Below are 26,800 nucleotides of genomic sequence, written 5' to 3' on the forward strand. Positions count from 1 at the left end.
AACCCTGGATCCTAATTGCAGGCTGAGACAGTGGCCCAATGGGAGCTGTCGATGTTGAGGCATGCTGTTGAGTAAACACATGCAAGCTTTACAAGAATTACTGCCTGGAAATTTACAAGGCTCTGGATATCCTGCCTGGATGTGCATGTTATGCCCACATTTGAAGCTCTCACAGAGATTTTCCCATGAAGAGAAATGTGCTTCATTGAGCTTCAGCTAAATAGGCTGTCCTTTACTTTTATCAACATTTAATCTTTCTGTGTCTATTTTTTTTAAGTTGTTAAGAAGCTCTTATGAGTTAGAAAAGTTTAACACCAGTTTAAATGAATAGGGGGGGCTAATTCATCCTTCATCTTTAAAAATATTTTACTTCCAGCCACCCAATCATGAAGGAAAATTAGACAAGAAACGTGTTGGTTTGAACTCAGCTGTAGTCTGCAGCAGATTTACCCTCATCAGCGCTTTCACAGCCTTTGGGTTGGCACATGGCTCAAGCTACACTTTTATTCCATTCATAATGTTAACCTATAAGGTTTTAGACTCTGTGCCATAACCCGCTGGCTGCACTACCAGCACGAATACCATGCTTTCATTTCAACTTCTCAAGTGTGATACTTCAAATATTTATGTTTTTTCACTCCATCTCCCTGGAAACACGTTTGAAGGTCTCCTAATAGGATTTTTATGGATTGATTGAATTACTTCAGCATGTAACGGTGAACTTTCCATGGCGAGAGGTGGACGAACAAGTATTTCAGACCTTTTCGCACTGAGTAATGACTACCACTGGTACACTGGGGCGCAATAAGGCATTAATTGACGATTATAAACTTTATTTACTCGTGGTTCACGTTATTACGTGACGACACGTCTCGTTGTTTTAGGCAAAACGCATGGGTCCGGTAGCAACTTTTAGTTGAGTTGTTTATCTTTGCTTATTTTGACTCGTCAACACTCATTTATCTACTCAACATCAATGAAACGGGCTGCATAGTAATAAAAAATGACCACGAGTATTGTAAATGCCCGAGGGCACTGGAACGTACCAACTCGAAAAGGGTGGGGGTGCAAGTGGTGAATAAAACTTCGCCCCTTGTGTGTTGACATATTAAAGACTTTTAGTGTTGCTGGATAATAATTATAACTTTACGAGAACACTGCACAACAACCCGGTGTCCCCGTGTCCGCATTAGTTTGGTAGCCGGTTACCTTGTTGCTCGTCTCTCCCCCCGCTGACTTGAACTGCATGTGTACGCGGATATTGTTACAATCAATGCTGAAGGCAGAAGCTCAGCTCTCAGCTGCTTGCAGTCTTGCTTGGTCCTACGCTGAGGACGCTGAACTGGCGGCTGCAACTGCGATAAACTTTTTCTTTTTCGCTTTCCGTTTGTTGAAGATGACCTAACCTCGAAAGAGCCTCTGCTAGCCAGGTAGTAGCACGCTAGTTAAATTGTATGCATTGAACGTCTTTTTCTTTGTTTCTTTCACTGCTCTGAAGTTTACTCTGTTCTTGCTGGGTTTCCCCATATAACTTGTTAGGTTACTTTAAGGACACGTACTTTAAGAAAACATAAATGGCTTTTTGTGGGATGAATTTCTTAAAAGAGTATAAACCTTTTTTGTTCATATAAAAATAAAAAATAACAATGTGGCGTGTTAAACTCTTTTTGGGTGACTGCAACTTAATTGTTCTGCACTCAGTTCCTATGGAGCTTCTAAATAAATATATGTATATAAAATAATCTACATGACCGACCTGGTGCTGCTATAAATGTCCCCCCATAATAACCCGTTTTGAGGTTTAGGGGCTTCACGCAGGCAGCAAGCTCTTTGAGGCTGCAAACTCCCCCTTCATCTGTCAGGCAATGCAGTGAATCTGAGACTGCTGTAAACTACACAGTACCTGTAGGTGGAGAGGCAGTGTGGTTGCTTTGCAGCATTGACACACAGTTCCTCACCACAACCCATGAGATGATGTTAAGAGAAGCTTTAGTGCTTTGAGTCATAAGGCTTGGCTGCACAAGTCGCACCAATCTCCACCGCACATTTAGGTTTTTGTTCTCTTTTCAGAGAGGAATCTGAAATTACTAAATCTTGTGCTTTTTTTTTTTCCCTGAGCATCAGAGTAGGTACTTTTTTTAGGTTGAGGAGCCCGAAACTATTGGCCACTTTATTCTTCCTCAATTTCAATTCTGTTTTATCAGCTAATATATAAGGCTGAATCCTTGAAGTTCAACCAAAATGTACACTGTTCTTATGACTACGTGACAGAGATGAATGCATTATAAACTAAGACTATGATGTTATGCATATATGAAACTGAAACCTACATGATAAGAACTGATAAGATGCTGATAAGAACAATTATAATTTAGGTTTGTTATCCGCTGGCATAGCTATGAGGCCTCTGTTTTGTTTTAGGCTCAAACTGTAAACGAGGACTCTGAATATAGGGCACAGTGGCAGCAGAGCACTAAACTGCTTATTTGTCATCTTTGTTTCCTTTGTGGGTTAGGAAGTGTTGGCGCTTATGTTTTGGTGCTTATGTTTTGCCCTTTCCGATTCTAACCACAGCTGGCTGAGCTTTGTGGACACCATCAACACAATACCCTGAAGAACTGGTTTGGTATGAGGGTACATTAATTGGAAATATCTGGGAATTTTCACAGGGACACAGAAGCAAGAGGTCATCCTTGACTGGCTAGGTTGGTTGGTAAACTAAACGTTAATGGACGCATATTTGCAGAAAATGAAATGTCTTCGCAATTGCAAAGGTTAGCTGATGTTCAGATTGGAAGTGAAGCAGAGTGCTTGGGCAGATTTAATCACCTGTCAACTCTAGTGACTATTGGCATGCTGATAGAGGTGTTTCACAAATGCGGGTTTGACTTCGATGTAACCTGTTCTGAGTACTTCTTATCTACTTTTCCAGGTTGGGGAAGATTTTGATCACTACAAAATGCCTTGATTTCCAAAATAAACAATTGCTGGAATCTTTCAGCTTGGTGTGAACAAGTTTGTGAATCTGCAAATGTGCTGTTTGCTCTTGCGAATTATTATGTCTGACTAGGAGCAGGGTGGACAGCAGGGTGGAAGTGATCTGTCCTGGTGCCAGAGGTCCGCAAAGGTCCAGAAAACAAAAGCAATCTGTTGTCTTCTATATGTTACTTTGGCTGTTTTATTTAACTTCTAACACGTTTGGAAATGTTGCTACTGGCTAAGCAGGCATATTGAAACAAGTCAATCCATAGGACTTTTTCCAAAAAAGTGAAAACACTCCTCGCGTTGCGAAGGAAGCAGTTTACACATTTTCATCACAGTTCCTGGCGATCGCTTTTTGTACTTAGTGTACTGCAATTGCGCTCAACAACAGCTCTGGTATTGTTCATCTGTAGGCTTGTTTTGGACATACTAGAAACATAATATATGGAGGCAATTAAGGGCGGTGGGTTTTTAAAGGGGATTGCTCTGCACTCCAGTGTGTGCTTAAGACGCACACATTTGCAAGGTCTTTGTGTTGCAGAAAAAAGGCCCTATTAGAACTCTATTCTGTCAGTGGGCAGCTGTGTGCCTGTGTGCTGAGCAAGCCACTGGCCCATTCTCCGTCTGTGTGAACAACTCTCACTCAGTCCACACGCTGACGCACATGCTGCCACTTTCACCCCTCTCTGTCCTTTGCTTTTTGCCTTTTTTGTATTTATTAATCATGCTATTTCTCCTGTTTTTGACTGTTATTTGTCTTTCTGTTCCACTACTGCTCCACTGTTGCTCTCTTTCCCTCCCTTGTTCCCTGACCCAAGGCATTATGCAAACCTACCAGAAAAGGATTGTTAGCCATGGCTGTCTCTGCCACCATAGTACTCTTTATTCATTTCAGAAGCTTCCCTTTCTTCTCTGTGACCTGCAGTCATAATTGCTGTGGCTTCAGACACATTTAAACTCACCCCACCTCCCCATTTAGTCTTAAAGAAGTTAAAAACAAATACCTCGGTTATTTGACTCTGTCAATGTATTTGTTTCATTGTCAATATTCCTTGTTTTGTTTATTCCTTCCTCATTAACATGATGGATTTGTAAGTCTGGCGTCAAATCGCCCACAGAGCCACAGACCAGCAGCTGAAAAGAAAAGAAAAGAGGCATTCTCACATACACCAGAGAAGCACTCCCCCAACCCCCCAAGACAGGCACCAGACTCTACTTAAAGATGAAAAGCATTCTGGGATGCAATAGAAATGCTCCAATGAACACTCTGCTCTAGTCTTTATGTGGCGATAGTGAGGAATTATTTAAAAAAGGGAAAGAAAGGATGCCCACACCGTGTTTGACTCTCAAATAAGTATGTCTTTATTTATTTTAGTCGTTTGCATATGTTGTGTGCATGTGCATAACCTGTATTCTTCTGGAAAACCCCAAATCCCAGGTGAGCCAATATTTTCTCTTGTGTTGCCTTGTGTCATCATAACACCACACTTATGAATGGCAGCGGTTGGCATTCTTCTGTTTATTTTCCTCGACTGCTTTGGATTGGCTTTTCCTTACAATATGAGCCAAAGCATAACTCCAGTCTCATTCGTGCCGTTCTTTACCGTAGATCCAGCCTGATGAAGGAATCTCCCAAATGAGTTCTTTATTTATTTAATAAAAAAACAGACAGAGAGAACTGAAAGCTTCTGTTAGTGTACAGACAGCCTTATCTGATGTATTTTTAGAACCTGTTTTCCACAGTTGTGACAAAATCTAAGCATCTAACTTCCTCTTTCAAGTATTAGGACTCTAATCAATAATGACAATCATTTTTTGATATATACTAATGTGACACTTAATGTGTTACATCCTTTCACAAGCAGGGTTGTCTGGTCACACTGGCTTCTCATGACTAGCCTTGCACTAACATTATTATTGATTGGTAATCTAAAGTCATACTCTCGCCCCCCCCGGAGTTGTACAGCATGTTGGTTCTCAGTATTTGGGATGGACTCTGTTTTACATACTTGTTTTACATGCACCTGCATGTCATTACACAGAAGCTCAACAAGTAGCTTGCTGTGTAACATATTAGATTACTTGAATCAGATGAGCTTATTAACTGCCAAATAACAAACGGTATTATTAAGATGTTGTAAATGGAGATGTAACTGAAGTATTACATTGAGAGTCTTAAGTCAGAGACTGATTGGAATTCTACTGTGTATTACTATGCAAAGAAAGCTCCTGGTCCAACTAGGAAATGTAAAAGCTTTGTCTATGGACATTATCTTGACCTTTACACAGTAGCAGTTTACTTTATTCCAGCACCAATTTGATTTGCTTTCGTTTTTCAACAAAGATGAGTTCAAACAGCGCAGCTCACAATTTGAATGTGAAATGGCTTGTTTAAATTATTCCCAGTCATCACTGTTGAAACTAACAGATGTGTTTTAAATCGATAATATGTCTTCTTCCTATTCAGTGCTGCTTAACATAGGACTCATGAGTCCAACATTTACTGTATGTGGTTATTTCAATGAAAAAAAACTTAAAATGACACGTCTTCAGTGGGATTTTCAAATATCTGTTTTACATTCCTGGTACACATTATGCTGAGCAGTCAGAGGGTCCATATGGTGAGCTGAGCCCCCTCATGAATGAATGAATGGGCTGATGGAATGCTGCTCATAGTTTTTGTTCTGAAATTCTCCCACCGATACTCACTAAAAACTCACCCACATCTCCAAAAAATGTATGTAATAGAGCAGCAGAAAGTAATTGATTAATTACTCAGTGCTGCCAACATATTTTAGAAACTATCGGTGGAACTTGGCTTCAACAGGGCCGCATGGCTAAACGGCCTCCATCTCTCATGATGGTATGTGCAGCACTGTTTTGCATGGCGGCTTCATACACAAAGTCAGTGTAATTGTTGTTTTGTAGAGCCCTTCTGCTTAGACTCCTCTTGCATATAACAGCAGACCTACTGTATATCTTTATGTTAATAAGCATGAGTATGCGAAAGCTTATGGCTAATTAACATACCATTACATATGAATATTATAAAAGTTTATTTTTCAACCTTGATGTACACAGTTTGGCATTTACACAAATGCCTTTTGTGCTCATTTGGACTGCACACTTCACCACAAAGCTTTTCTAACTTACCACTAGTGCCGTATTTAATGTCAGTGAGGAAGCAATTCCTCCTGCTTCTCCAGTCACTGCTGTCACGAAATCATCTTCATTTGTTTGATTTGACACCATTGTGCTTCACATAACAACAGAAGCGCTTTTAACCTCATATCGGCTGCAGCACCATGGGCCACTGGCTCTATACAACACTTTCATGGACTACTTACATGCTGACGACACTATATAGAAATCAACTGGTTTTAAGAAAATGTATTTGTAAATTATGAGCTCTATCATTTTAGTGATTACAGTATACATGATAATATTATGTGTTAGACTGAAGATGACTGCTGCTCTGCCAGAAGCATGCGATCTCTCTTTTTCTAATAAGCATGGTTGTTAGAATTTGGTTAGCATTGCTAAACTATGATACAGTAGCCACATCTCTCTGACAGTTTTTCAGATTGACTTTGAGTCATTGATGACTTATGCTTTGACTACTGTTAAAAATCTCGTGTAATAGCACTAGTCAAAGACTGTTCATTTTCAAGCGTGTTGAATTTTTGGATTTGTATTCTTTTCATTAGACAATGTGGAGTTTGGATTGGAAGGGGGGGTGTATGTGTCTAGTAATTTAGTAATTTGTTGTTTTTTTTCTCATTCAAACTAGAGTTATTATATTGATCTTTAAAAATCTACTATATAGGGTACTTATTAGGTCATTGGTACTGACAGTAAGTATAACATCACTTGTTTATACAGCATAGGAATGGCCCCTCCTATTGAGCTAAGCAATTGCTTGGGATTGCTAGCAGAACTGGAGCCTCTGGTGTATGTAATGTACCCTTACATGTCACAGTGCTTCACCTTAGTAAACTGGCCTTGCTCAATAGTCCAGTTTCCTATGACAAACAGATTTACTGATAAAGACTGATGAGCTGTCCAGACATTATTATTCACTAGATGGGTGACATCTGCCTTTTTCACATCACCAGTTGTCATTGTTGTCTTCTGTTGTGTGCTTGGCTGCTATGGCTACCTATTAAATCCTAGAAACAGTGTACTACCTAGCAACTGTTTTGTGTCTAAAGTCAGAGTGAAACTACCCCAGGAAGTATCAGAGATTCATTTTTGTGGGAAAAAAACCCAAAACAAAAACTTTGACAATTTTACCTAACATATAGTAGATAACCTATCCGCTCTCAGGCTGTAAATCTATGATTAAATAAATGTTAATGTGAAATGATGGTAGAATATGTGTATGTGAAGTTAACTCGTTGCCACAATGCTCTGTGGATATCACTTGGGGCTTTCTCCTTTCATGTATTTAGTAATGAAGTCAGTATGTTCCACACCCAATTCAGCAGTGGCATGTCATGTGACCACAAGGGAAGTAGAACTCCTGCAGTGCAAAGGGAAGTGTGCTTGCTTATGTGAATTATGTTAGTGTCTTCATGCCAACATAGTTGAGATAAGAAGACCAGTATTAACTGGACTTGCAAGTTAATTCTAAAGAAAGCTTTGGGGTTCATGTTTACTGCTCTTATTTCTATTGTAGATCTGTTGTTAAGAGTAACAGCAACTTAAATTGGAGCTTCAAGGCTGTATTCATGCAGAGATTAATGGTCACTGTCATGAGAGAAGCATTCAGGGTAATCTCCAAAAAACTTGACTACCGGTACTTAAAATACATAAAGTTTCACTGAATAAGCTTTTCAGTGTTTATGTACCTTTGAAGGAGTAGACGGTACTAGGGTGATAGCCAAAAGATTCAATGGTATGTCTTGACCTCCCAGACCATTTTTACAACCTCGACCACATTATCCAAGAGAGGGGTCGCTGTGTGTTCACCCTGAATTAACAATGGACATCTTAGGCTTTCACAAAAGAAAGCCTCCTTTATTCTTTTTAAGGCTTTCATTTAGTTTCTCATGGACATCTGAACTATTTAAAACAGGTGTCAGCGTCTAGCCTTTTCTGACATTTAGTGCCACTTTGATTAAGGAAAACTGTGACAGTAATTTAATTTAATCTTATCAAAACAAGAATATGATCTGCCGAGGCTTTCCAGCCATGCCATATTTTGAATATTTGGGCTTCAACATTTCATTAGTGCCAATTGAACTGGTTTCCTCCAAGTACAGCAACTGATCAAAGTCCTGACACCAGACGCACTCCACACAAGTATGCAGCAACCAGAGCCAATTAGTGATGGACACCAAACACCCCGTTACAGAACTTTAGGGGGGGTGCAAATAGGGTTCTATTTATCTGCCTGTACAAATCACAGCCTGGGCAAAGAGCCACATTATCTTAGCTGCTCTTTCTTGTGCCCTCCTGAGTCACTAACTATTGTGAGCCAAGAGCTGCTTTCTGCATCCCAGCATACACAAATCAGTTCTTGAAGTACCAGTGGATTTGAACCCACTTATGGTCAAAGTTTTGTTAGTTCGATAAGTTACAACTCAGCAAATATCATATATATTTGAGATTTATTGGGAAAGATTTCCTTTATTTGAATCAAATAGGGCTGAGATGGGATCTGACAAAACAATTGATGAACCTCAGTCATTTTATCCTTGACAGGCAAAGCAGTATCGCAAGTTGATCTATAGCAGGGGTGGGCAACTCCAGGCCTCGAGGGCCGGTGTCCTGCAGGTTTTAGATATCACCCTGGGTCAACAAACCTGAATCAGATGATTAGTTCATTACCAGGCCTCTGGAGAATTATAAGACATGTTGAAGAGGTAATTTAGCCATTTGAATCAGCTGTGTTGGATCAAGGACACATCTAAAGCTTGCAGGACACTGGCCCTCGAGGCCTGGAGTTGCCCACCCCTGATCTATAGCAAGTGGAAGTCTTTGACTAAATCAGTCGGTGCTTTGTGTAGTGTTCACTGTTTTGTACTGTTGAGCTATAAAAAAAAAAAAGTAATTAGTATACTAAAAGTATTAAGTTAAAAAAAAGCACCTGTCCCATCACATTCATCATAATATGAGACTCTAATGAAGGGAGAAGTAGCTCTTCCAGTTTCAGTTTTACGCCTCATTTAGTATCCACAATGTCTTCCCTGGTATCTTAACTGTAAAGGATGAGACAAATCGTCATTTAAGTCACTTGCTTTGTTTGATGATCAGCCTGACTTATGATAACAAAAACGACATTTTTCTGTGTGGGACATGCAGCTGAGTTTGTGAGATTTTGTCTGGCTTTATGAAACATATTTAACTTAAAGCTTAGTAAAATTGATAGTGTAATGTCAGGCTGTTTGATCATAAATCATAATCACAGCTATTTAACAATTGTTCAGTTACTGTGGAAACACAAATTTACTGAGCAGTAGATTTCCTCAACAGTGCATTTCCTTCCTCAGGGGTGGGGTACAACCCTCACTATCACAAATCACTCAGCCCACAGTACAGGTTCCACTACCCTGCAGTATTGTCACAACTAGGCAGGCTTTTGAGGTGTTCATTTATGGCCCCACAGATTTTATCTTTGCACCATGAGGCAAGCACATGAGTGAAACAGGTCCGTCTGTGGCCCTTTAAGATTGCTTTCACAACGACATATTATCCGTAGGATAAAACCAACTTCTCTTAAGATGGTATTTTTCAGATGATCCAACCTTACCTGTCATTTCACCAGTGCTTGGTGAACAATGCTTTTGTTTTCAGGGAGGCAAGACAGGAAAAAGGTTGATGTTGTGCTGGATATATAAAAACACAGTAATGATTGTTTTTATAATCTTTGAAGACCAAAGTTGTAAAAATGATATTTAATTCTTCTCTCAGTGGTGTGTAACAGGGACTCATCAAACCTCAGATGAACTGATAATTTCCTGGGTTTTTGTTAGGACTGACATCTAGTCAAACAAAAAGGCTTTTCAAACAGTGTGATGTAGCCAGCAAGGACTCTTGTTTTGAAGAGCAAAAGTCTGATCGGATCTGAAAATGGCTCTGCACAAGTGCTCTACACAGCCCATTAAGCTCTGGTTTCCCCATCATGAGAAGTCGGTTCATTAAATAAGCATGGCTCCAGGCTTGAATTCACACTCGGTCTGCCCTCTCCCATGACCCTGCTTGCCAGTCACTACACACACAAGTGCAGGTTAGCATAAGCAGACATGCATGTACAGAAACACATGCACAGCTAGCTCTTGTTCTCAGTGTGGAGATGCTGTTTCAGCCTTGATCGGACAAGTCACGCTTCCTACCTGGATCAGTCAAACGGCACAATATAACAACCTTTACACACAGCCGTCACGCTCCTCGACCCTTATTCTGATTAACACACACATACACACACACACACACTGCAATACATTGCCCCACCCATTACTCAGAGTCACTTCTAATCAGTAGAGTAATCTGCAAAACTGATTATGAAGAACATACTCTTTACTTTTTACTCCCACTAACAGTACCACCTTCTCTTGCCTGTGGAGGCCCGGTTGTGCTCCACCGACTCTCTGAAATGAATGCAGATAATGGGAGTCATATGCCGGCTTTTGGTTTCAGGCAGGCCTACATGAAACATTTATTTACTTAGTCTTTATGTAGTCATGGGGCTGGAAACAAGAAAAGGGACAGAGATGACATTGTTAAGTCAGAAGACATGACTAGACTGGTTTAAAAAAACAAAACACTTTTTATCGATCCATGTTGTTTTTGTTTTGTTTTTTTTCCTCTACAGAAGTCAGTTTTTTTTCAGTGGTGCACACTTCTCCCTAAAGCATCTTGTGTAAGTGCAACAACCCTTACTTAACACAAAACCACATGTTTCATGGGCAGGATAGCATAGTAGGCCTGGAAGATCCATTAGCCTCATGTGTTGCTCCGGAGTCAAAAGCTGTCATTAGCCAGCAGTTGATTGGGGATCTGAACTATGCTGGTACTCTCTAATTGGATACTGTCAGTGTGTTTGGTGGTTGGTAAATGACGGAGTCCAAAGTCACTGCAGCTACTTTTATTAAAGAAAGCATAACTGAACTTGCCCATCCTCCGCCATAGTCATTCACATGCATTGAAAAACATCAGAAAGGCTGAGTTGAGCAGATGTGACAAGGCATGTTTGTCCCCAAAAAAAAAAAAGATATAGACCATCTGCCATACATATAAAGCTTTTAACGGTTGTGTTTACCGAAGCAGCTTCTGTCTGGGCTTTGCTATGTGTGGGTGCAGGCAGTCTTTGAGTTAACCGCAGCTCCATATATGCTTCTTTTCTGTTCGTGGTTTCTAGCCACATCTGTAGTCATGTGACGTGAGTAATGTATTTTCCTGAATTAGCTAAAGCTAGCCTTCTGTTACAGCATGTTTAGATTCCCCTGTGTTCAGGGTAATATTGCTGACAGGCCAAATGTTCTGTTATCCACAGGGATGAGGAAGCAGTTTAACATATATCAGCACATTTTCTTTTAAAGCTAGTAGGTTGATAGGTGTGTGTATGTAGTGTGTGGATCTATATCGATGACTGAAGTTGCTGTACGTTTTCGGATTTTAAATGCTGAATGGAAAAACTTAAGGTGTGCATATAGCAAACATGTATCGCATTCAACCGTGCCCCTTTCAATCACTGTTATGGGTATGTTAGTTAAAGCAGTGAGGAATGTAGATATTGAAGTGATTTATCTGTGAATGACAGTTATCACCTCACAGATTGATTAAAAAGGCAACCTGTTTGTATTTGTGAGAAACCTTTCTCTCAAGACACGTTTTAAGACAAAAATGCACATGCCATGCTTTTTGTGTTTGTGAAAAATCTTAATGAGAATGGCACAGAACAAGTTAAAGCAGCCACAATTGGGGTTAAGAAGCCAGATTTGGCACACTATTGATTGTTATGGCTATGCTTAAACCTGAGCTTTATTTAGGCCCTGCTTCTTGCCCATGTCTTGTAGCCAGAAACATCCTTTGCACTTTAATTAAATTAGTAATGTTTTTATTTCCCTTTTTTTCCATGAATACAGAGATTGGCTGACATTTGAGAGACCTACCTCCACCACCTTCACAAGTACTGCTCTTCAAATGGGAAATCTTCCTCTGCTTTTTGCCCAAATGCACTGTCTGCCCTCTGCTCTCGTATAAGATGGCTGCCTGTGGCCTTTTTCTGCACCTGAACAGACTGGAGCAGAGCTACTTGCTACCATGGTGATTGTTTTCTCACAAACACTGGAAAAGAAGAAGGCTGCCAATGATGTAACGTCCAAGAGCATCGAGCGACGGCTGGTGAGAGAAACTTTACGTTTTGACTTTAACACAAGGCAAGCTTGTAGGTAGTGTACCCACAAGCATGTTAGACCACGATAAGTTGTTCACTAAAGGATTTTAGATGTCTTTAACTGTCATTAATATGATAGATACATTTTCACTTTTGAGGTTCTCTTACTCAGATGAGACGTTCAGTGTGAGCTTTATAATTGTCCCTTGAAGACAAAGAGTTCTAGGATGTGTTAGCCTAGAACAAGAAGGAACCAGTTCCCTAATAAAATAAAGGGAACTGGTTCAAAATCATTCCAAAATGTCAATGCATGGTGGATCAGTGGTTATAGCTATTGGCTCACAACAAGAGGGTTTCTTCAGGAGCTTTTTCCTACTAGTGGAAAAAAATGGTTGTTTAATGTTGCCTGTGCCAAGACAGTCTTGCAAAAGACATTCTAAATGTCAAGAGTTTCACTTCCTGAGACCGGTTAACAATCCCCTGCTAATCACTGGTTGCTTGGGAAAAATGTGTATTCTCCAGCCAGTTGGCAAGTGGTTGCAGGAGGTTGCTTGCTGTCAGTTGGTGAAATTGGTTGCGAAGAAGAATGCTGCACTGAAAACCTCCTCCCAGATTGTTGCAGCCGCCCCCCCCCGTAGCACTCACCAACTACTCTGAGCGGTAGTGAAATGGTGAAAAGTGTGATGCAAAATGGTGATATTTGCTTTCAGTATAAAAGCTGTGCCTTTTGAAATTTGTTAGTTTGAGCGGTAAGGCTCAACTTTTATTTTACAGGCTGCAGCACTTTTTAACTCACCACCAAGCAGCAGTGAAAATGTAGAGTGTTTGCACTTTACATCAGAACTACAGGTGACTGTGGCAATATTCAAGCAAGCAAGTTTTTGGTACAGCATACTCTTTGCGACTGATTACACTCAACAAAGGTCAGTGGCCTCCAGCGAGCCAGTCAGGAGAATAAACGTTATTCTTTAGTGAATGATCTGTGTGACTAAAACTTTTAAAAAAGCAACGTATGGAACAAAAAAGAGCTTTTTTTAAAATTTCAGTCAAAATGTTATTTTTGGTGTGTCACCCCTGAGAATTATTTCACTTTTTGTTTTTTTTAACCAGCACCTAGGTTTCACTTCTCAAAGTAAAATAGGGGTTATTTACATTTTATTTTTATCTCACTACTCCATTCAGACAAGCACGGGAGAGTAGTTTTCACTTTCCCGCTTTTATCATGCTGCTTATATGCAGTTTTTAATCTACAAAATCTCAACACTCCTTCAAGCGCTTGGATGGTGAAGGATCACAAACATTTCTTGACACGTTTAACATCAATATGATTTGTTCTGAAACGTCCAGGAATTATTTTCTTGGGCCCAACAAGTCTTAAATGTTTTTCTTTTGTTAAACCTCAGAGACTGATGTAAGTCTTATATAAAATGCTGTAAATGTAATCGCATGCATAATTAAAAAAAAAAAAAATCAAAAAGGCTTATGGACAGAGGTTTTTCACTGCTACCTTTGCACTCATCAGCTGCTCACGTTAAAGCCCTGGGGGTTTAGTGTACCAATTCTGTCATTTGATCGTCTCCTATGGCACAATAGCCTTTATTTTGAGTTCTAGGCTTGGTATCTTAGAAAACTTTTTTTTTGTTTTGTTTTGTTATAATAACCTCAAGACGAGTCACTGCAGTGAAATGTGGCATTTTCTTTTTTGTTCTGTGTGCAGATAGCCAACACCCTCTTGTAAGAAATTAACTATGGGATGGATGGGTGTCTGATTAAAAGATAAGTGGGTGTAGGCAAAACTGTTTTATACTCCCCTAATAGCCTTTGTACCTTAAACCCAAGAAATAAAACAGGTGCGTTACAAAATTTAGCTAAACGTTCTTTTGTATTGTAAAATCATTGTCCAGCTGTCCTTGAAGGTATTTCATGCACCTTGCAGTGAGTTAAAGGATAATCTTTAGGAAGTAGTTTCCAGCTCTGACAAAAGTGAAAGTGTAAAACCAGTCCAAAAGAGTGTAATTCACCCACTGGATAATGGACTACACTCTTGAATCCTTGAGTTTTAAGTAGCAACAATAGCAGCGATGGTGTGTTAAGCTGCTTGTGCTAGCTAGCTAGCTTGGGTAGGTGTAACTGTAATTTACTATGATGTCAAAGGACTTGAGACTTAACTAGCTTTAACATTAGAAACTATTTAAATGCGCAAGTCTTACAAAAATGTATTAAAATTTATATACAAGCGTAAATTATTATGAAGCGTAAATTAGTGCAGTTTTTTGTTTAGTAAGCTTGTTGGGAAACACCCTACATATTCAGCAAGAATGGAGCAAATTAGCATTCATTTGGAGTCTTTATTCATGGAGTCTAATGTTCACTCTTTTGTGCACTGCTTATTCTCCGCCTCCTCTTCAGAAATGTATCTAATTCTTTAGTCACCCGCTAGTTGCTGAGTATGAGCTAGTTGTTGCTGTGAACCAAAACGGTAAACTCGCAGACCATAAAAAGTAAACAGTAAGCTTAAAGTAAGTAACCATTTGCATTGGCTTTGGTTGACGCAGATCTTTGGCTATTTCACACTGGTCGTTTGGCAGCAGCGTGTAAATAATCCTGACCTCAAAATGAAGACAAATCAGTCTTCTCATTTGATTTGAGGGCTGAACTTTTGTTCCTTGGCTTTTGTTCTTGACTTTTGCTTTATGTTCGCCTGTGCCCTCAACAGTGTGAGGTCCCCACCATGAGCAGAGGGACCACCCTCCTCTCCCGTGGAACCGTAGGTGAGTTATCTTCATTATCACTCGTTATGTCTTTCTGTTTGTCTTTCCCCCTTTGCTCCTGCTTCCATTTATTAAACGCCATCCCTCTGTGCTCTGCATTTAACATCTGGAAAAAAGCAGTGGCTGATTATTTGTTAAAAAACATTTCACAACTGATATAACACAAGTAATTGTCGCCTTTAATTCCCCAATAAGTTGAAGTATCAAAATCAGCGATTGCAGTTGTCTTGTTGTTTATCTCCTGCCACACTCGATCACTCACTTCTCCCTTTTCCATCTGTCACTCATCCCCCACTCATGATCAGAGTGCACCTGCCTCCACACAACGTTGCACAGCACTCTCATGGGAGTGAACTGTAATTGAATATTCTGCTGCCTATGTCAACAATTTCCCTTTAGCTGTGTTTGTGTAATTATCCTCTGTGTTAAAAGAAATACTACTGTCAATACAAGGCCAGCTATCTCCCACTGCCCTCTTTTCTTTCTTCCTTTTTTTCCCCCCCTCTTTCTTTTGGGTAAAGATTTTTCCACTGTTAATCCTGACATTAAAATTGGCTAGCGTGTTTTGTTAGTTCAACCACTTTGTCTTTTGCTTTCAAATGGTGGCCTTTTGAAGTTCATCCCTTTCTCCTTTTGTCCAGTTGTTTTCCTAACATTCCTGTCAGGTCGTCACTGTAGCCCCCGTACATTGTTTGTCCAGCCAAAACAATGATTTCCGTCCAGTAGTCTGGGAGAGAGCGTGCCAGAATTGGAGGCAAGCATCCAAAAGGATGGTTTTTGGATCAGCAAGGGGCTCTTTTTGACAAAAGCTTCAATAGAGTCGAACTTAGCCACACTTTACTGTAGGTGTATTATCCTCCACAAAACTCTTTTGTCCCGATGGTGAGACAGCTGGAAATTCATACTGCTTTGACGCATATCCTACTAACCACTTGACTAATGGGAGTGACTGCCCAACTGTTTCACTGGCTGATTCTTGTCATAATGTGCAGTTCATGTTTTTGGAATCAACGTTCGTGCATGTCCAAGTTTTAAATAGTCAGGAATGTTACTGCTGGAAACTTAAAAAAATGGCCAACATAGCAGTCAGTGGAGTGAGCTGGTTCAAGCTGAGGAAGAGAATTTATTGTAATCTGGGTTTTTTTGTGTGTTTTTTGTTTTGTTTGTGTGTGTGTGTTGGTGTTTTAAACCACAGTATTATTTATTTATTTGCATATTTAACTCTAAAAGTAATGGAGGCAGAAATGTGTTTCTCATGCTCGGAAACAGTAATGTGCCAGTAAGAACTCACAGCTGAGGTTTCACTGCATGTCCTGCAGCTGTTTATGTGAAAAACAAGCAGACAGACAGTGATCTTGTTGAGACCTACTCGGCATGTAGTGTGTTATACTGAGCATTGTGACTTTTTGGGGGGTGGGCAGCCAACTTTTTAAGACTTTTAAAACATTTCCATCTTTGAATGCACAGATTTTATTTTATTTTTTTCCAGAAAATGACTTTTTTGACTATTTTTTTTTCTTTCAACATTATTGGGAATTTTCAGTCCAGCTTTCATTACAGTTACTGAGGAGCAGCACTGGTTTGAACTGTTCAACTGGTAGTTTTATTTCCTCTAGGCATAACCTTGTCAATCATGTTAAGACAAACAACCTCCCACCCCTTTTTTGTAATTCTCCAAAGCTCATGATTTCTTTTTTTGTGTTGTTGTTGTTGTTGTTTCTACTTAGCTGTTTCTTTCTTCTTAGTGTAATAGCTCACCATTGCAGTAAGCAGACAATAATCTCCCTTTATTCTTCCAAACAGTTTGTTCTTACACCAACCAATCCTCTTTGCCTTAAGCTTATTTCTGCTTGTGTGTTTCTTTGTGTCTTTGTTGTTAAGTACTAAATTATCCTTCCAGATATTGCTGCTAGAATTCATCATGCTCTAGTTAACAAATGCAGTTTTTGCTTAATATTGCTTGCCGCACAGATAAAGATGTGTCAGAAGGGCTGCTGTTGAGGTCAATTAGTGTGAGGCTTTTATGTTTTCCCTATTACAGAGGCAGATAGATGGTTGGATATGGGGCGAAGCTGTGCCATCCAGCAGAGAGCTCCATGCCAGTCTGGTACTCCTCTATGGGATGTGACGCCTGATCACAACAGCCACTGTGCCAAGGAACCAGGCAGCACCACAGCAATCACCAGCCTGATAAGAGATCTGAGTCTCTGCAACAGCACTCACGCCGTATCCGCCACTGCACACTACACCACTACGGCTACCAGCCAAACTCCTACGGCACCCCCGAGCAAACGTCAGTGTCGCTCTCTGTCACTCTCTGAAGAATTCACTGGCTTCCGCTCATCTTGGAGGCCCCAAGGGTCCCGAGTATGGACAACGGTTGAGAAACGAAGGTGCCACAGTGGAGGGAGTGTCAGAGGTGGGGGAAGCCATTTTCCCACCATGCAGCGTAGCTCCAGCTTTAGTTTGCCCTCACACTCCAGCATCACTTTTGATGGAATCCAGGACCTGCCATTCTTCAACCAGCCGCTGCCTCTCCACCCTCAATTCACTGCCTCTCCAGTCTCCCCTACCTCTCTTGCCACACATCATCACCACTCCCAAAATCACGTCTTCCTCAGGCCTCTCTCACTTTCCCATGAGCAGATCAGCCTGCCAGAACACCAGAGGGAAGAGGCATCGGAGACCAGCTCTTCAGACTCCACCCCAGAGCTGGGGAGACGAGCTAGCCAGAGAACCAGGGGAAAGGGGTGTTTGTCTCGGAGCAGGTCTCAGCCCTGTGTGCTAAATGAGAAAAAGGTCGGCATGAAGCGCAGGAGACCAGAAGATGCTCAGGAGCAGCGGCCCTCCCTGGACCTGACAAAGATGACTCAGGTTAGCTGGAAATGTTGAACATATGTTGACCTGCACAGACAAGCACTTACATATTCATTGATTTGAATGCATTCAATTGGAATTTGACTAATTTCAGAGTTTAATATTACATGTGTTTGCTGATTGCACACAAATGAGTATCAGCTTATTTCTAATCTTGCTTTAATGCTGGAAAATGCGCTCTGTTGCATTCACTTTAATCCTGAACCAGATGCACTTACAACACAGACAAATGCTTTTTTGTTCTTAGACTAAAGGGAAGTTCAAGACATCTTCAAACAAAACTAAGTCTGTCTCTTTCTCTCAGAGTTTGATCAGGGAGTGGATTAAATTAAACTGTATTAAGTTTTCTGCGTCGTCAGTCCGAGGCTTCGAGGCTAAGTGATCTTAGGCTTTCCTCCCTCTAGCTTAGGGAGCGGTGCTTACTAAGAAAGCATTCCTCATGTTCAGTCACGCTGCCTTGAACCACTCTCTAGCAAGGCCCTCTCGGGTTTATAATTTCATTAACTCTGTTGGGTAAACAAGTCCATCCAAAGGTTGGACTTCTCACCATTTATTTGCTTCCTCTCTGCAACTCCTACCCAATATTTCTACCTGTCAGAAAAAGCGGCAGTGAATTATGCGTATATTTGGATGCACAGAGCTCTGGATGGATTTCCCAATGTCAAGAGTTTTTGTTCTTTTGTAAGGTCAGAGGAAACAGTGCAACAGCCAAACCCAAAATAGATCCAGAGAAGTATTTTAATGACATGAACTCTTTTGATATTTGGCAGAGCTTTGTTTCTTCTTTTTTTCTAGTGCCCTGAAAGATCTTGATCTGATTCTTGTATCACATTCAGCTCATTATTTATGTGAATGCTCTGGGAATTTTACACATTGTCCTATTTACCCATCCTTTCCTGATCACTTAAGTCATTTGATACTCAAAAATCATCCTTCACAGTACCTTGTTTCAGGAAAATATTGTAATTTTCCTGTCTCTTACTAGAAAGTTATCATCAGTTCATCCATATACCCCCCTTTTCCTTTCTGGAAATAATATTAGTTCCCAGCCAGTCATACTTAGGACCTAGCCAGGGTTGGATTAACAAGGCATGGGTAATGGAGCCTAGCAAACATGTTTCCCCTTGTATTGCCAGCTTCTAAGAGGGGAAAAATTAGGCATGCAACATATAAAGAATGAATCCACAAACACACACATGGAGCCAGTTTTACATTAACTCGACTAGGGCTGTTCGATATAACGATATATATCGGATGACGATATAAAAACGTCTATCGTTTCATTTTACGCTATAGTTTGTTTCGTGGTGTCGCAAAATAAACTGTTTACAGCAATATTTTTTTCAGCGTTTTGATGGTCACTGTAGTGGCTCTATTCATTTCCTAAAGTTCTCTCTTTCTCTTATATTTAATATAACCACACTACGGACGGACAAGCGCCTGTTTTTATGCGTTGTCGTTAGCGTGTCTGCTTGTTTATTTTCCGCATAAACATATTTTTCACAATAAAGCTCAAGATCCTGTTGAGACTTTTCAAAATAAACGGAATCACGTGAAATAGTATGCAGAGTATTGACGGGTGAGAAGCAAAAAAAGAACCGTCAGGTGCTAAAAAATAGATTGGACTCAAACGTTAGAACAGGCTTTTCCCTGCAGCACGCTGTGTAATAAATACTCATAAAGAAAACTGCAGCCGTTACAACTTATGTCTAAAAATATATATTTTCACGCATCAGTTAAAAACTCGACTCCAGGTACACGACGCCCAGCTGGAATCACTTCACGCAAGTCGAGCTTCCAGAGATTCACAGAATTTAAAGAAAATGTTAAATTTTTGTGATTTTATATCGTTATCGGGCGATAGATGTCTTATATTGGGATATGAGATTTTGGTCATATCGCACAGCCCTAAACTCGACTTGCCATTAGTCATTGCCATTACTCTGCCAGTTACAGATTATTGTCAGCAAATGATCTATTCTCAAAGGTTAGCGGGTCAAAAAATGTTTTCACTTTTTTCGGGGGTTTGAGTCGAGTTGCATGAGTGCATGTTGATGAAAGGAGTCCGGTCGTACAGGTTAGATGGGTCATTTCAGATCTACTGTAACCATGTTTAAATTCTCATCCTCATGCACACCTCGGGAAAGTTACCAGTAAAGCATTGCATACAACAAAGATAGTATGATTAATACGTGCTCCCTTGCTTCATTTTCTTTTCCTGTTACTGAGACTTGATGTCAATAACTAAACCAGGTCAAGTGTGGCCAGGAACTTAAACAAGCAGCGTTGTAATATCTCAATCTAAATTTAATAAACCAAAAGCACAAAGAAGATACCGCTGGAGATTGACATTGTTGTTACCAAAAGTGGTTGACCTTTGTGAGAGCCTAGGGAAAGAAAAAGATCCCAGCTGGCAGACTGTCTGGAAAAGGAAGTGTTAATGTGGAAAACTAGGGCTGGTTACAACCTGTGTCTGATCTACAGAGGATAGAACATGCAAAGTACTGCCAGGGTTGGGAATATAATAGATTTCACCAACTCTGATTGGAAATCAGTTATTTAATGTGATCTTTCTTCTGATGTTATATATTTGAGCATCACAAGACTTCTTAACTGGCCTCTGTGTCATTGAAGTGGCAGTTTTTTGTTTTTTTTCCCTGGTTACGCACACACAATTCCTCCCACTCTTTCTCAAGAACTGGGTGAGCCTAATGACAACATTATTACTTTTCATACCTACGTAAACAGTAGATTTTTTTTTTTTTCACTGTAGGTGTGTTTTGAGTAATGCTGTCTAACATTGATTAAAAGAATAGCAAACATGTTGTAGATGGGGCAGGAAACTGTGACATTTGTCTGAACTGCAGTGGATACAGACAGGTGTTGTTTGATTCATTTTCTATGGAACGTGCGCCAGAGACTCGCCGAGTGAAGGATCATGGTGGTCAACAAGCCCTCAGTGTGAGTTAGTGGAACATGGTGTAATTTGGCCTTTAGATTCCTCGACCACGTCAATGAAGGCGGGTGTGAATTCTGGGGATGCATGTCATGCTAATAAGCTATAACTTGACTACCGTGGGGATTTACATGCAGCCACCCCCAAAATTCCTTGAATGTCCTCCCAGTCAGCCATGTAGATAAGTTATCTCTGCCTGCCCTTCCACCTTGGCCTGTCATTGTTGTCTTTTTTGGGGGATTGTTTTTTTGTTTGTTGTTTTTTAATGGACTGGCTATTGGGCATAGCAAACTCCATGTCCTTCACTGAATGATTGTTGACACTTCTTGCACAGTGAATTTGAGGAAGCTGTGTGCTTAAGTCCAGCCTGGTCAGTTAACTTCAGCTGGGCTTGTGTGTGTGTGTGTGTGTGTGTGTGTGTGTGTGTGTGTGTGTGTGTGTGTGTGTGTGTGTGTGTGTGTGTGTGTGTGTGTGTGTGTGTGTGTGTGTGTGTGTGTGTGTGTGTGTGTGTGTGTGTGTGTGCGCACAAACTTGTATCCCTCCCTATTAATATTTTCTTTCTCCTGGCCCAAGTTCAAGCTGCTCTGGTCTTCCCCTCCTTCTTCCATCACACACACTTCATTCCTTGGATGGCAGACATGATGATCATAACTGAGCCCTGCATGCTTGTGGGAACACCTAGGTAGGCGTCTTGAGGTGCAGCTCTCACCGGGTATAATGACATGTTGTGACTTGTCATAAATGTGCATTGTAGAGCATCGCCGAACATTAGTCTGTAGTCACACATTATTATCGCCTACACTTTTTCAACATCTGACAGCCCAACACTTTAGTCTTTTATCATCATTTTACCTCTGGGCATTTGCATGAATAAGCCAGGCATTCTGTCTGCAGAGGAGTAAAATAGTAGATGAATACACACACCAAAACAAAGACTGTGTGCGTGAATGTCTGTTATAGTCTCCTGTCTTTGCTTGCACCTCCTTGTCCTCTCTTTTGCTTCACAGTTGTTTGTCGCTGGAGGCCTGATTGCATGTCATCCTCAGACCAGTGTGTCTCTGAATGTTTATGTGACCTAATTTCGGCACAGAGCTAAACCAAAGAAACACTATCGACTCGTATACTAATAATCTGAAGTTGCACAGTGAATGCAATGTAAAGTACCTGCACCTCCCAGTAGTGTACTATATGTGTGATTGTGGTTGTAGTTTGGTTCACAACAGGGCCTTTGCATAGCATTTAGCTCGGTGATTTTAGTTGTTTACCCAAATCATCAGGAGGGTATTTGCCTAACCTCCTGGCATGTGCTTGTGCTTCTTCGACAGCAGCTGCCTTTTGAACCCATGCTCTAAATAACATCCTTACAGTCCAAGCCATTGTTGTGTAGATCACGGTATAAAATAATCTACACTCTCTATGAAAACACCACTTAGCTCTAAAATATGTGTTCTTATAGGTTTTACCAAGGGTTAAACGTAAAAACAAAAAAGGTATAAACCAATCCAGTGGATCTCATGTCTTGTTCACTTTTTCTATTCAACATTCAAACATGACTTGCTGGAAGGCATGCGTGGCTGTGGTAGACCTGATGTGTCAGATATAACTGAAAACCATGCTCTCATTTCCCTTAATGTGTATGGCAGCATTGATGAAGTTGTATGGTTAAAACATGGTACTGCTTGGGACTATGCTGAGTTTTGCAGAGGCATGTATACAGTGCTGTGCAAAAGTCTTGAGCCACCTTTCATTTCTCTATATTTTCTTAAGAAAATGTAAAAAAAAAAAAATTCTTTTTTTGTTTGCTTGGGGGTTTTTTTTAACATGTGAAAACATACAAAGAAGTGTACCTTTATTCTTCAAAAAAGCTTGAACTCACTTGGGGCGATCGTGGCTCAAGAGTTGGGAGTTCGCCTTGTAATCGGAAGGTTGCCGATTCGAGCCCCGGCTTGGACAGTCTCGGTCGTTGTGTCCTTGGGCAAGACACTTCACCCGTTGCCTACTGGTGGTGTTCAGAGGGCCTGGTGGCGCCAGTGTCCGGCAGCCTCGCCTCTGTCAGTGCGCCCCAGGGTGGCTGTGGCTACAATGTAGCTTGCCATCACCAGTGTGTGAATGTGTGTGTGAATGTGGATGACTGGATATGTAAAGCGCTTTGGGGTCCTTAGGGACTAGTAAAGCGCTATATAAATACAGGCCATTTACCATTTAGGCAAGCTTTCTTGGAATGTATTTAAGTATACTTCAGGAAAATGTCTCCTGGCATCGTGAAGGACATTCAAAGCTCTTCTTTGGATTTTGACTGTCTTTTGTTTTGTTCTGGGCTCTGGGGAATGTCTAAAAATACAATGTAAAATCGATTGTTTCCTAAGTTATCTATTACATGTAGGCATAACATAGGTTCATCCTATGTAGTAGGAGCCTTTTTTTTATGCTTGAGTGATTTATAGGTCAATGTTAAGTGGCTTAAGAAGTACCAAGAAATGAGTGAAAATGCAGCCAGTGTCTAAAGAAAAACTTTAAAAAGGCTGGCCCAAGACTTTTGCACAGTACTGCACATGTTGTAGCTGGAGCTGGAATGTAGGGTGCTCTTGGTCAAATTATCAGTGATAGAGAAGTCATTTGAGTGAAACAGAGTAATACACGTCAATGATTGAGCTGCATTATTGACTGGTATTTCTACTTTTGAGTATTACAGAAATTTATATCATCATGGGAATACTAATTATCCTTTTAAATTATCTGTTTAGATGACACTGTTGTTTTCTTTGTCCTTATTTATTAATTTCTTTACTAAAATAACATGATATTGCCTACCCTGTCAGTCCAAAGTTTTTGACTATAAGATTAACAGGCCCAATAATTCCTCTTTTGTATTTCTGCTTCTGGTCAATGTGCATTTTATTTTACAGAACAGATGTCCCAGACCCATGCTATTTAAATGCACTTGCCAAATCAGCAAGAACTGAAAACTGAAAGGAGCACATCACCAAGACTCCAGAAGTTCACTTTATTAGTCATAGTCTTTAAAATCTGCTGCATAGTATTTTCTGTGGATTAGGACGAGATGTGTAGAGTTTAAAATCTTTCAAACTCATGCTTCAGTTTTTGTTGTAGTTTTATTTTACACTTTTTTCCAGTAGCTTTGTTTGTGCTTGATTAATCATTTTTGATTAAAAGTAGAAATCTGCTCTTATATTCTTTTAAAAATTTTATTGTGGTTCTCCAACCTTAAATGAAGTGTGTTTCTAAATAGGACATTTGAGGATAATAACTTTAAAGTGGTTTTCGTCTGTGTATGGTTAGATTCCTGGTAATGGCAGTGGGTAATATGAGATATGACAGGTCCAGGGTAGCGAGCCCATGTGTGTGGTAATAGTGATTTGTGTGTGTACATGGGTGTTTTTCATCTGGCAAAGCTGGGTACACAGCAGAAATTTAACCCTGCTCCCCCAGCCTACCACCACACCCACCCAAATCCCAGTCAGGCTCAGTAGATTTTATAGAAAGCATATTGTATAGAGACAGCCTCTCCACCTCCTTTCTCTCTTGCTTTCGTCTCCTCCTCTGCTGTGATAATTAGTAGTGGGGTAATACCAGGGGTTGAACGGAGAGAGCAAGAGCTCTGAAATCCCCTTTTCCACTCCAGTGGGGTAACTACAGCAAAGGCTTCCCACTCCTCACATGATCACCTCAAGCGCTTTCAGTTGAAGCATGGTGTGTTTGAGGTACTTGCATGTAAAGTTAATCCTGAAAAGTGAGCTAACCTTAAACTTAGCCAGCCTCACCCTATGTTATAGTTTTCTCTTGGACGGGGAAACGGCAAGCCTGCTAAAATGAGATTTGAGAAAGGGTGTCTCCAAGCTCATTGTAAAAGGAAAGGCAATGTCTCAACACATGCTAGGGAACATTAGAGGTGTCTGTCATGAAAGCCTGGGCTTTATAGAGAAAACCTCATCTCTATTCACCTCCATGCCTCCAACATCTGCTGCTGAGGGCACTCCAGAGATCATTAACCCCTTCACTGTGCTGCACGGCTGCCTTTCTTTGTTGCAGAGAGGAATTCAGGGTGGAAAGAGAGCATGAAAGCAAACCAGGAGCCTTTGTGAATTGAGTCTCTTTAAGGTCAAGTTTTGAGAGCAAAAACGCAGGCAATTGTTCACATCCAGATTGTCCCTGGCACTCCCTAGTGTGAGCTACAAAACATCATAACAACTGTGAACAACAATGACTGACATAAGAAATGTCTTTTACCATACAGGGTTGGGTTAGGTATGTGTTTCAAAGTGGTTTCCAGTGATAAATAAGCCTAGAGCACAGTTTGACACGAGATACATTTAGTGGTTTGGTGCTCATTTCAGTGTTTTGCTCAAACAAACCAGAGGGTTAGCGTTCTGTGTATACTCTTCAATGCCTTGTGCGTGTACTGGTGTTTTTGCATGTTTACATGTTCACATGCCATCAGTGAAAGGGAAAGCCGGCTTTTAAGATGCCCAACTGAAACCCATTCTCAAACTGACATTCTGGGAAACTCTGAGCTCCCTGACATAGTCTTTGACTTCTGTAGCTCTTCATCAGAAAGAGGCCATGATGTGAACGTGTGCAAAAATGTCCAGACTAACATGGTCTTTTCTTTTTCTTTCTTGTTTTTTCAGACTTTACAAAGCTTAAGCTGCCCTGGATTTTCATCTAGCGACAACTGCCAGTCAGTCTTGTCCCCGCCCACCTTGGACTTAATCGACCAACCGGATTCAGACTTCACAGGCGTGTCTGAGCTGGGACTAGAGTCATGGCAGGAAGTGATAGGAGATGACGAGGAAGCAGATTCATCTTACGAGGATAGCGACTCCGCTTGTAGTGTGGACTCACGGCCTGGGTCTCCTGTAGGCATCGAAGATGGTAAACGCACCCTCTGGAAGGGTGACTGTGGGACACAGAGGGACATTTTTCAGCTTGGGGGAGAGCTGGATCTTGAACAGATCGAAAGAAACTAAACTTTGCATCGACGATTTTAAGACTGTGTCTGGACTGTTATAGAGAAATGACTATTAAGATAAATATGAGGAAAAATAATAGCTAATTTTGTAAGGGAAAGGCTTTGAAAAGACAAGGATGGTGATACATATGATGAAGCATTGCATATGTTGCTAATGGCTGGCTTCTTTAATGACACCTTTGCCTTGAACATTCTTACTGTTTGTTTAAAAAGCAGTAACCTTAGTTTGTTTTGTGTTGGTTTTTTTGTTTTGTTGTTTGGGTTTTTTTTGGGGGGGGGGGGGGGGTTTGGATCAGATATTCAGCTTAACTCAGGAGTGGGAAATTGAGGGTTTGTCTTAAATAAGTGTCTCAGCCCCCCGCTGTCTTTTAACCTGATGACCTTTCCAAAGTCAGCTAACCTTAAGTTTGTAGTACTGTAGCAGTAGCTGGGCTCTCTTATATTTAGCTCAAATTTGTTTTTCCAGAGAAAGTGGAGGGCATCAACAATGGGGTGACACAGAAAGAGGCAAAGACAGACTTACCCTTGGCCTTCCTCTTCATCTTTTGTGCACACGTGAAAATCTGATTTTTTTTTTTTGCTGAATGTAGGCTCAATAAGCTTTATGTGGAGTTCAGAAAATGTAAAGTGCCTTCTTCTGGATGCTTGCTGTCTCAGTTCTCTTCAAGAAACTTGCCTCAATCGAAGCCACCTTTTCTGACCCAAATAGACAAATTGTATTTTTTGAATTAAACACTGAATCTCAAATTGTCAGTTCTAACATCAGTGTATATTTTTCTAAGTAACAGTTTTTGTTTTTTTAATGAGCTGTTTGTGCAGGATTAAGAATATAAGGTCTTTGTTCTATAAGAATGAATATGAAATAAACGTACATCCTGCACTCA

General features: G+C 40.6%; 1 protein-coding gene across 1 annotated transcript; it reads left to right on the forward strand.

Annotated features, from left to right (window-relative positions):
• Positions 1-1,280: 1,280 nt before the first annotated feature.
• On the forward strand, positions 1,281-26,800 carry LOC113035011 (protein FAM53B-like). Its single transcript, XM_026190242.2, has 5 exons — positions 1,281-1,430; positions 12,072-12,330; positions 15,039-15,093; positions 17,135-17,967; positions 25,576-26,800. Exons 2-5 carry the CDS (start codon positions 12,250-12,252, stop codon positions 25,912-25,914), a joined length of 1,308 nt encoding a protein of 435 aa, XP_026046027.1. The 5' UTR covers positions 1,281-1,430; positions 12,072-12,249; the 3' UTR covers positions 25,915-26,800.

Source organism: Astatotilapia calliptera, chromosome 13, assembly GCF_964374335.1.
Source record: "Astatotilapia calliptera chromosome 13, fAstCal68.1, whole genome shotgun sequence".
In the NCBI taxonomy this organism is placed as follows: Eukaryota; Metazoa; Chordata; class Actinopteri; order Cichliformes; family Cichlidae; genus Astatotilapia; species Astatotilapia calliptera.